Consider the following 12,798-nt stretch of genomic DNA (forward strand, 5'->3'; position numbering starts at 1 on the left):
GCTCTCCGCATCCCTGACTGTTGTGTTGTGTAGAGGTGGAAGCAGGAGATGGACTTTGACCTGTTGTGGAAGACAAACAGATAAGCTGATAGACTTCCAGTGCACCCTAGGACCCCTTAGACAAGTGCAACTTGTTACCACAGTTACACTTTACAGGAATCAGGCCCAAGTGCTTGAATGTATGTCGCTGTTAGATACACTCCCGTACAAATGTTTTTCTGCAGTGCTGCTCAAGAAACATTTCTTATTATCAATGCTGATAACAGTTGAGCTGCTTAATATTTTTGTGGGAACCTTAATGCATTTATTCAGGATTCTTTGATGAATAGAAAGCTCAAAAGATTTTTTTTTTTTTTGTAACATTGTAACCTTCACTTTAGATCAGATTAATGCACCCTTGCAGAATAAAGTATTAATAAAAGTAAAATCTTACTGACCGCAATCGGGTTTGAGCGGTAGTGTATGAATGCTTTTCCTCAGCGGTATATTAGTGGAGAAATCTTAGTGGTTCACATGATTCTGAACAATCGGAGAAGTAGCCAGAATTCTGCACATGTTCTCCGAAATGTTCAGTGCTGCAACAGAGAAATAAAACTACAGACATTCATACGAGAACATCGAGAAGACATTGTGTTGCCAGCTTTCATTACAAACAACACCAAACTCTTTTTCAGGTAAAATAAGTACCTATTTATTAACATGTATTCCAAATTTACAAGTTTAACAGACAGAAAAGAAGACATATCCATTACAATTCTTTGAGCATTCATATTCTCATTCAAATACAGCGATTCATCTCAGTGCGACTGACAATTTTTCAATCTGACCTGTGAACACGACTCTGAATGACAATATGACACTGAAGAAGCAAACAAGACTCAAAAAGCCTTGCATTTGTGTTTCAAATATTAAGGAGAGAACTAGAATACTAGCACTGACAAATTCTTCCAGAGAAACAAATAAAACAGACACTTTTTTCAATGCAAGCACTTTGTACAAATCAATGTCACATCTAAATGAATAAACCTTTATATACACTGAGGTAAATGATCACATTGGTCCAAAGAGGTAATATGCTTTGACATGAATCATGTTTAAGTTTTGCACAGTAGTGTTTTTCAAAGTTATGTTTCTGGCTCTTGTAAGATGCTTCAATGTGACCCAAACTAATTACATTTACACCAACTGTAGTCGAGTAGGCACTCAATGTAAAAAGGCTTCTGGAATGACTTCTATAGAGCTGAATAGCAACATTTGTCTGCAAATAAACAAAGACCTTGGAATGAACAGAGAAGGACAGAAATATGATGACCTTCAAATATCAGCGAATAGTTACAAAGACAGAGTCATGTTACATTTGGGGGCTTGTGAAAACTAATAGTTTGTGACTTCACAGAGAGCAGAACAAATCTTTATAAAATCGAGGCACTTGTATTGCATCATGCACTGGAGAACACAGTGAGATTGCATATCACAGCGAAAGTGTTCCTGGCTGTCTCCTACATCATTTCCCACCCTTTTGTGCAATTGATTCATTCATTAAGGAAATGCCAGAGTCAGGAGAGTGATGAGAGAAATGAAAATTCTGTCATTAATTACTTACCCTCATGTTCTTCCAAAACCTGTGTGACTTTTGTTCATCTTCGAAATACAAATGAATCATTTTAATTTATTTTCCATTGGAAGTCTATTGCACCATAACTTTAATGCTTCAGAATGTTCAAGTCTTCTGAACAGACACAATCACTTTATATGATAACAGCTCAATTCATATATTTTTTGTTTTTTTAATGATCCTTTTGTAAATTTGTCAAAGTTTTAATTACATGGACTTTAAGAGGGGGGACAGACATTTCTCACGTTCATTAAATCTCATTAAAAGTATCTTCATTTGCGTTTTCGAAGATGCACAAAAGCCTTATGGGTTTGAAATGTCACGAGGGTGAGTAACTGATGGCAATTTTCTTCACATCTTAATCTTTCAGTGTCTTTGGCGCAGAGAATTTGAGATTTCCACCTGACGTAACTGAAGGACATTCCCAAAGATCCTTTATGTTTTATATTTGAATTTCCAAATAAAGACAGTTTACTCTAAACCGTCTAGACAAAAAGTTTCGAGATCACAGAGAGTTTTATAAGAGACGAAGCACATTCATTGACTCTCAGCACTCTTACTCTCCGGCTATGAAATAAAATAATCAATAATCAAAGGAGCACTTATTGCTTAACTTGATACAGACGCAGAGTTACACGATACATCCACGAGATACACTGCAGCTCAATGACTGTTGCTCAACTATATGTGTGAGGTCACACTATTTAAAACAATCAAAATGGTGTCTCCATTAAAACAGTGCTTACAGCAAAACTACTAAGACTGGATAACTCAACCCGATGAACATGAACAGACTATATGCACAGAGAAAAATACAATAGATAGGTTTGCGACTTTCTGAGCTACATGTGTCAATATTCTCTTAATGCTTCAAGGAGCATGAATGGAAACAGTAAATTGGACTACAGAAATGTATAATCGGATCTTCATCACAACAGTACTGTCTTTTCAAATGTGCATAAAAAAAACGTACACATTATTTTGACATAAACACGGATATGCTGTAGCTGGGCTGGCCTTTGTACAAATGGCTTTAATGACTAACCCAGTTTTGTGCCTGGGTTCTTTAAGGACTGGTCCCTTTAGGCAACACCACAGGCTGCTTCTAACAAGCAGTATGATTGTGCTGCCCTCGCTTGCTCTGTCTGGAAAGCGAGTACGTCGGTGAAGTCACATTAAAAAAACACTTCTGCGTACTCAGGCGAGACTTTTGAGTCAATGTTACAACAGAATATGATCCTTTAACTGCGGAGCTGTTTGCAAACAAGTGCTTGTGGTGAATCCGATGTCCACTGTAAATAGACGTAGTACTCGATACCTACAAAGATCCTTTTTTACCAAATATGGTAAACACGACTGATTCAGAGCAGTGGCACTTTCTGGGACAAAAAAAAAAAAAACACAGCACAGACTACATATACATAAGGTGTGTGGTTCTGTGTACGTATACCTGTCAATATACGAGCATACAAATAAACACAAGCAGGTCCAGTCACATATGTACATCTATAGACAACAGGCTATGTACAGAAATAAGTCCATAAAGGCTCAAGTCCAGCAAAGCACATCAATGACACCGAATGGCTGTCTGTTGTTAGTTTGGTGACTCACCAGTTGAAGCATGGGTGACTGACTCCTGGTTAAGGTTGTTTGAGATGGTTTTGAGATATCTTTTCATGGACAACAGGGAACAGCACCAATTGCTTGATATCCCTGATTGAAGTAAACCTCCACAGAGGATGTAGCACCCTCGCTCACCCCTCTAGATGAGTGGAGGGAGTGGATAGGCAGTGTAAAGATGATGAGTTGTTGCTCTATATCTTGATACCCTCTTGCTGACTCAGCTGGGATAGCGACTTCTTCACGCGCAACGCAGTGAGGCGAGCCCCACCGTTGGCGTACCAGCATTCCCTCATGATCTTTGCCATCACACGCAGGGCCTGTGGGCAGGAGGACATAGATGCTATCACAGATTTAATTGCTATGCTACACACTTCCATTACCTTTCTTCTGCATCCTCACTCTCTTGCATACAAGCACAACTCTGAGCTTTTCAGGCAACGTATTTCTGTTGTTGCCAATCAGTTCAAATCTATTTGCCATTGGTTACAGTCAGGAAATCTTTGTGCACATCCATATGAGTCAGATATCATCTTGTTGGAGTTCCTGCACATGAAGACATGATGTCCGATACTGGGAGTCAGTCTCACAAAACTTCGCTCGCTCATGAGTTAGTGGTTTGAATCAGACTCAATCATTCAAAGCCATTACAATGAACTCCCTTCACAGAACAGGGTAGCTGCACAATTTGTAAAGTCAAATTTAGGACCTTTTTAAGACCTGAAGAAATCAAAATTAATAACGTACATTAGGGGTGCGCAATATTGACAAAAATATGTCTCGATATTTTCAAAGTTTTGTTGATAATAATAAGATGATATTTTACTGATTGTGTTTTTGTACTGGTACCCTGGCTGGTTTAGGCCTGTTGTTGACAGCAGACTTACGAAGATATTAATATTTTTTATATTCTATGCAGTGGTCAGTTCACAGTAGTGACCGAAATTAACGTTTTTATTAAAGGAGAACTTGGTAACTTTTTTAACTTAATAAACCTGTCTAGAATTCATTTGGATGGTTAAACAACCTGTTCTGGTGATATTGGTGACTTTCCCCGCTCCCCCCAGCGTTCCCAGGCGGAAAACCAACCTTGCAACTTGGGGACTACCGTCCCGGCAAGATAGAAATTGGAAGTCTCGTGAGAAGCGAGAACGAGAACGAGAATGAGCGCGAAACACGAATTGCTTTACGGCAATTCGACAAACACACACGCATGTATTATTATTTTTTTACAGTCTATGTGTATTACCAGATTACCTCGGTAGACATAGCTCCATACGATACAGTTGGCTTGCTCCGATCATAACAAACGCACATGAGCAGTGGTAGAGAGGGGGAGGAGGCCACCGCAAGTGAGTTTTTTACGACCGTGTTGTGAAATATACGCCCCCCCACAGCTGTAGGGGGAGCTCGTGAGGAAAACATGCGACAACAAAAGGAAAAATCAGCGAAGAAGTGACTAGAGTTCGCTAGAGTTGCCGAGTTCTCCTTTAAGGGGCAATATTTGCCACCTTAAATTGATTTCCAGGGGCATTTTCACCTATATATGGACATTGTTTCTAAACGTATTTAGAGGTATGCATTACCTTTTATGTCAAATTCTAACATTCAAATTAAATTATATTAAAATAACACAGTACCAATGTCAAATTAAATCATTAAATTAAAATCCATCCTTGCAGTGCAGAGGTGACACAGAAGCGGCATCAAAACTGGCATTAGCCTACTATATTTACACTTCATTTACAATTGCATAAATAAAGCTATTCAATATTTAAATATGAAATGATTTATAATTTTAACGTTTTAATTAAAGAATACTTTAAATATGAAACTAAAACCACCAGTAGGTGGCGGCAAGTCACTGTCTTAAGCGAGTTGTTGGAGTCATTTATTCAACCGATTTGTTCAAACGGCTGATTCATTCAGAAAAACAAGTGATTGTTCATTGAATCGTTAAAATTCGTTCAAAACGCGATTTCAGTTAAAAAAAAAAAAAAAAATCATCGCTGTCTGTTGGACTACGGCTTCATTATGAAATTCTCGTCGGCGATATAAAGTGAAAATTGACAATATTGCAAGTAACTCACAATGTTAACTTTATTGTTAATTTAACTGTTGTATAAAATAAATGGCACATCTGCAATTGTGCACAGGAAAACGGCACTCTTGCTCATGTGATATTCTAATATAACAACATAATATGATATAAATATAAGACAAAAACTCATTTGGGGACCTCTATAACTGCACTGACACATCACGCAGTGAAAGGAAGCATGACAAACGCGATGTCAGCTCGCACTGCGCCTCGTACATAGTTAAAACAATGATTAGAATATCATCATAATTCATAGACAATATCGCACACTCCTAAGCACATAAAGACTCGTTTTCTTCTCTCCTCTCGCATGCAGGAGACAGACGTATGCTGCCGTAAGTGACGCGAATTGTCACGTGAACAAGCAAATCCAAAAAGATAGAATTAAAAAAATAATACGTAGGCCTACGCTAACTAGATAGTTTTAATTTCGGAAGCATTTAGATAAGTCTAAGTCAAAGTGCCATCTAAAATTTAAGACCTTTCATAAGTAAAAATAAGACTTTAAGACTTTATGGCCTTAAATTTAAAAAATCTAATTTAAGACCTTTTAAGACTTTTTAAGGATCCGCGGGGACCCTGCAGAATGGAGTTAAATAAATAAAACTAGAAAAAAAACAACTATTAAAGAAGTTATTAACTAAATCAACCAAAGCACTTTTGACAACCATCTTTATCAATAAATTCTTTAATTTGACAACTAAAAAGGTCATTTGGCTCCTATTTAAGTAATGAATGACTCCCTCGTCATTTTCATGACCTACATTCATGACTTGCATTAAGAAAGGTCATATAAAGAAATCAATGTAAAGCTAAGACATGAAAGAACTCATAGCATTTAGCTGCTTCTGAAAACTCACCATTTAACAACAGTTAGGTTTGACATGTTTTCATTGTAGGCCCTTAAAGCAGAGATGCATGAAGCGTCTCGCCTGCTGTGGCCTTCTCTCGTCCTTTTCATTAAACAGCACAGTCTAGACAGCTCTTTATTTAAACATACCCGTGCATACAGGAAAAAAGTTCAATTTTCAAAAACTCGATATGAATTTGAAACAGACAAACTTTGTGAAAGTAATTTACGTGGATCAGTTCTCTGAGAGAGTGAGATGTGCGGGTTCTTTGGGTCACATCAGAATCGAAGGTTAGGGTGTCATGTGCGGCGGGGCTTTTCTCCACTACTTACTATGATGTTCAAAGCGTTTCTAAGGATGCTGATTTTTAGAAAGCAGCTGTCTGACTCTGAGATGGCGAACGGGAACATAGTTTGTTTAACATTAGCATAACATTATTAGATGTTTGATAACATATAGTCAAGCCAAATGCTAATCATATCAATTACCGCTGTGTGTCCAACGCTGTAGAGAGCAATACATAAAACTCATTATCATTCTCATACATCGACTTGTAGATGAGCCTGTATAATTTGTTCCTCCTCCTCTTCTTCTAAATCAGTTTCTGGTTCAAACATATATGGCTGAATTAAACCAATATTTCCACTTAGATGGTGTGATTGAATGTCATCAGATCTTCAACCAAAACCAGTGTCCAGACTGGTTGCCAGACTGACAGCATGTCAGTTCAGGTCTGCCCTGATCTAATAAGCTTGTTCTCTGCATCTGCTTTCCCACAAATAACCATTTACAAAGTGTGAAAATCAGAGAACAGCCATTTAATATTGGGCAGCACAGTAATCAAATGTGTCTTTTACATCGGCAAGCTGTGATAGCTGTGCAGACGGATAGTTAGATTAGAGGCTTTTTAGGATTGCAAATTGAATGCAATTGAATCTTCCCTTTCACAGCAGTAAAAAGCACATCAAGATAGAGTGAGGAAGGAGTGGTCCCTCCACTTATGCTGATGGCATAGAACAAATGATTGAAAAAATGAAAGAGGAAAAGCAATCTAAAGGAGATCAACAAGATTAAAATGGGCAGTTTTGGATGAATGCATTATCTACAAAACAAAATCATCTATAAAAAAAAAAAAAAAGTAAAAACCTGAAGGAATGCTCACCTCGCAGCTCTGCCACCTGTTAGGGATGTTGGCACGAAGCTTTTGGTCACAAACTACACGCTTCATATCCTCTACTGATGGATCAGATGGTACAAGGTCATAGTAGGGGAGCTGGTAGTCCTCATGGATGCCTGAGTGGAGAATTTATCCCACAAGAGCAGATATTTAATGACTTGTTACCATAAGAGGTTATTATTTCTAAGATTATTGTATGTAGAATATTGTAAGTGGGCTCCAAATGTCTGAATCCAATCTGGGATTAATTATAATACATTACAATACATTGGTCACACTTTATATTAGGTGTCTTTAACTACTATGTACTTAAATCAAAAAATAAGTACAATTGTATTACAAAACACTTTTGCTGCTATTGCGGTGGGATACAGGTAAGGTTAGGGACAGGTTTGGTGGTATGGGAAGGTTTAAGGGTGGGTTACGGTGTAAGGGAAGGGTCAACAGTGTAATCAGATAATATAATTCCCAATGTGCTGTTTTAAAATAAAAACATTAAAGAAAATAATTGTAAATAGTGGTCTCAGACTTCAGGCCCCACCATAATTCACTAAACAAGTTGTATTTTTGCAATATACATATATAAAGATATATGTAAATGTTACCCATAACAATGCTATTATTATCATGCAACGGAAGGACAGAAAATAAATATCATCACAGTGTCCTACCTCCAATTGAACACCTGCGAGCAATCTCCCAGAACACCAGACCCAAGGCATAGATGTCTGCCCTTTTAAAAGACTCAAAGTGCTTCATGTTAATGGAGTCATCCAGCACCTCAGGGGCCATATACCTGTAAACATGACATGTCAACAGACGTCCCTCAGCGTAACATTATTCACACAACCTCACACATCTCTGTCCACATCTAAACATCCATTTCATCCTCTTTGGTTATGGCTGTTCATTTTGACAAGCTTTGGATGTAATTGAATTTTCCTTTTCACAGCAAGTAAAAGAACATTCCACAGGAATGAATGGGACTTTTTCCTGTTAAGAGCAAGATTTACAGTAAAATGTGCTGATGAAATAGCCAAACATTTTTGCAATTATTCTTGCATGGGCATGATTACTACACGATTCAACTGGATTAAAAGCTGTGGAAAATGGGAATCAGAATCAAGGAAATTGCAGTCAAATGAATAGAGATCCTATTTTAAAGCAATTATGAGAGAATATTATTAGTGTGATCAGAAACCTCACACATCTCTGTCCACATCTAAACATCCATTTCATCCTCTTTGGTTATGGCTGTTCATTTTGACAAGCTTTGGATGTAATTGAATTTTCCTTTTCACAGCAGTAAAAGAACATTCCACAGGAATGAATGGGACTTTTTCCTGTTAAGAGCAAGATTTACAGTAAAACGTGCTGATGAAATAGCCAAACATTTTTGCAATTATTCTTGCATCGGCATGATTACCACATGATTCAACTGGATTAAAAGCTGTGGAAAATGGGAATCAGAATCAAGGAAATCGCAGTCAAATGAATAGAGATACTATTTTAAAGCAATCATGAGAGAATATTATTAGTGTGAGCAGAAATGTTCCCAACTTATCCAAATATGTAAATTAATTAACATTAGATTATTAACGGTAATTTACCTTTGAGCAAATATAGGCACTTATGATGTTATACATCAGTCCCTACAGGATTTTCACAAGAATGAATGTAAATTCAAACAATTTCTTACATTATTTATATATATATATATATATATATATATATATATATATATATATATATATATATATATATATATATATATATATATATATATATATATATATATATATATATATATACATACAGTGGTGTAGTCTACGTGATACGCAGGTATACGCCGTATACCCACTAGAAAATGCCAAGGATTTCCGTATACCCACTTAAAAAATCGTGAGGATACGTAACAACTTCGTTTTGTGTCAGAACTTTCACTTTCATTCATAAATTCACCCCGTCTGTGTTTGCGAAGCGACACCGAATCGCGGAATCCAGTCACAAATGGAGCTTGCTAAGCAGAACGTCACCGAATTTGGCTATTTTTGAATGAATAAATCAAAAGTACGGCTGTACAATGAATCAAATCTCGATATGGACTAGTGTCTGTGAACGCGTCTCTGGGAATGAGCGCTCAATGTGTGCTCCACTACACACACACACACACACACACACACACACACACACACACACACGTGAACACGCTCGTGGTGTTTTCAGCGTTTCACTAGATGTAGGCTACTACACACTTCCATCGTATAGCTGCTATGAGAGTCACTTCACGAGAATTTCACGATTTCATTTGATAAAACTATCGTCATTCATTCGTTTCATATACACATAGAAACTGTTATGTCTTCACGACAACCTGTCAAAATAAAAGTTCAGTCTAACTCAAAGAAATTAGAAAGAAATTGCACAGTAAAATTAATTTTAAAATAATAATAAAATCTATTAAAACGTTATTTTAAGGGAATATCCCTTCCCTTGTCAGCTGATAGCTCTTAACTGGCTGAGTTAGATGGTGATTAACACTAAACAGTAGAAAATCAGTCCAGTCAGCTGTAAATGTTATTGGCTGTTAAAGTCTTGTGTTGTTTATAATAAATTGACATGTTGATAACACCTAATATTTCATAATGCTCTCAATTACATGTCAATGCATACTGTATGCATTAGTGAGTGTGGTGGTGCTTATGGGGTAAAGGTCTGGGATGGGTGAGTATGAGGAGGCGGCGGCGGCGGCGGGGGGGGGGGGGGGGGATATTACAGTATACTCACTACAAAAATCTAGACTACACCACATATATATATATATTAGGGCTGGGAATCGATAAAAGGAAATTAACTAATTAATTGCACAATTTGCTGTAATTAATTGCAATTAATTGCATTTCCCCCAAGCTTGTAATCATCAATATTTAAACTTAGAATCACAGAAAATAGCCATATATTAAAAATATTATTAAACATCAATATATCAATATATTATTCTTTTTCAATAATCAATCAACATAATCAATTTAACTGATTTTTTTATTTTTTTTACTAATTATCAAAATAAAATATTGTCTTACAAAGCTATTATTACCAGAGCATGTGATCAGAGCAGGTCATTTTACCATTGTTGCCCAGCATGACTATACCAGCTCAGTAGGGCTATTGCAAACAGAAGTCTACTACAGAGAAATTTCACGTTATTTGAGCGGACTTTACTTTTCCAGTGCGTGATCGGTACATGATTGGAGCGTTTGGGCCGTGAACAACAGAGCAGAACGCGCAGTGCAAACATGGAGCAGAACATTGAGCAAAGAGCACAGCGCGCCGACACACACACACAACACAGAACGGAGAGCGCGGCCCACACACAGAGCGGAAAAAACCCGCTTGTGAAACCTGATCGTAGAACACGGATGGGCGGCATATATTCGGCTTATATTTTTGGCCTTTCTTCTCTTTCGGTCAAAAACTCTTTCGGCCAAAAAAAAAAAAAAAAGCCATTCGGTGGCCGAAAATTCAATGCATCCAGCTTCAAAACCAACTGGTATAGTATTTAAATTCAGCTTTGCTAATTGTACACAACATCTTTGTTTTGTCAAACGCGCCATCAGGCAACTTTTTAAATGCAAACATTCCTCCTAAAACTCCATCCTTGTACTTCTCCATCATGACAGGGTGACTTGGTTTGGTACACTCGCAATAGCAGCCGCAACAGAAAGTCATTAAAACGAGGCAAAAAGAAAAAAGAAAAAAAGTGCTGCGTTAATTGCTTTTTTTTTTTTTTACGCGTTAAACATCTCAAATTAATCGTAAAGATTAATGCGTTAATTCCCCCAGCCCTAATATATATATATATATATATATATATATATATATATATATATATATATATAAAATACTGAATATAATGTGGGGTTATTGATGTTCATATTTTCTAGGACCACAGAAATTCTGTTGTTTTCAGAAATTAAACAAAACATTTACAGGTAACTAACAGTCACTAATACTAATTATATTGAATTTATATTTTGCCCCTTTTCACAAGATGTAATATAAATCTATGGTGTCCCCAGAATGTGTCTGTTAAATTTCAGCTCAAAATACTCCCCAGATAATTTATTATAGCTCTGCAAATTTGCCCCTTTTTGGGTGTGAGCAAAAACGCTCCGTTTTTGTGTGTGTCCCTTTAAATGCAAATGAGCTGCTGCTTCCCGTCTCTGTTCAGAAGACGGCCGATTCTTTACCAAGCGGCAACCTCCCCGTCTCTCTCTTGAAACCAACACGGAAGTGAGTTAAACTGTAATTCGTTGACTGGCCGCTTGAGGCTGGTGTCAAAAGTGAGTCAAATCTGTATCTCCCCCATGTTAAAATGCCAAATTTTACAGCAGAAAAAAACGTGTTTACAGCCTGGTGTCTGTATGTGGCTTTGGTCTATACAGCTAATTTTGCCCTTCATGACGACTGTGAGGGGGGTGAATTTTTTTTATAACTCATCCATTTAAATTATATTAAGCCTTAAAATGTCTGCATAATTAAGGGTGTCCACTTTTGAGTGACAGGTGGATTCCCGCTGCTGTGGTCATTAGTCGTGATTAGCCGTTTGTCTGCTATCTGTTAGCCGTCACGTTACCTCAGCTCATTGCCTGACTGTAAAAATAAATAAATCCGGGAGTGACGCGCTGCCAAGATGGCGACGGTCGGCCACGCCCACTTTAGGCTTCAAAAACGGTCTTCAGAAACCTACGGGTGACGTCACGGACACTACATCCATATTTTTTTACAGTCTATGTTCTTTACACGCGCTTCGGATACGATAACAAAACACGCGAATAATCTCACTCATACAAAATCTCAGAAATAACCAGTAGCGGAGTGCAGCCTTACAGGGAGACTCAGGATGAGGTTGCCACTTTTAGACCGCACCTGGACGTTTCTGAATGGTTAGAGGATACATTTATGTAGTTGTTGTGGAGTTCCACTGATTCATCTGTTTCTGTGGGATTTCCGTTTAAAATAAAATTAATCCACGACTCTCGTCTCATCTGAGGCTGGACTCTAAATAGTCTTCTATGCTTGTCTGTGCAGCCAACGACAGAACAGTTTGCATGTGTTTTGCTCGAAACTTTGCCATTGCGTTAGAACTGTTACACTGTTGTAAACCAAATGGGGTTGTCGTGAGTGGAAACGTGCAGATTAAGGGGCGGTAAAATTATAATAAGATCCCCTTCCTATAAGAAGGGGAGCGAAATATGAATGGCTTATTTTTGACATGCCTGCAGAGGAAGGCTTACCAAAACAAAGTTACTGTGTTGTCACTTCACAAGTAAGTTGGTAGATGCACAGGGACCGATTATAGCAGGAAAAAGTCAACACGGAATAAACACGGAAAAAGTCAGATTTGCATGATATATTACCTTTAATACATAAA

At 37.5% G+C, this 12,798-nt stretch overlaps 1 protein-coding gene across 1 annotated transcript in view; it reads right to left on the reverse strand.

The window, feature by feature from the left end:
- Nucleotides 1–2,585: 2,585 nt before the first annotated feature.
- The window catches only part of tgfbr1a (transforming growth factor, beta receptor 1 a), a 40,599-nt gene continuing 30,386 nt past the window's right edge, over nt 2,586–12,798 (reverse strand). Inside the window, exons 7-9 of the mRNA XM_079877612.1 lie at nt 8,036–8,160; nt 7,350–7,480; nt 2,586–3,555 (exon numbers count right to left, since the gene is read on the reverse strand). Of these exons, the coding sequence (XP_079733738.1) occupies nt 3,430–3,555; nt 7,350–7,480; nt 8,036–8,160 (382 nt within the window). The 3' untranslated portion in view covers nt 2,586–3,429. The remainder of the gene's footprint in view (nt 3,556–7,349; nt 7,481–8,035; nt 8,161–12,798) is intronic.

The sequence above is a fragment of the Squalius cephalus genome (genome assembly GCF_949319135.1).
Source record: "Squalius cephalus genome assembly, chromosome: 7".
NCBI classification, from domain to species: Eukaryota; Metazoa; Chordata; class Actinopteri; order Cypriniformes; family Leuciscidae; genus Squalius; species Squalius cephalus.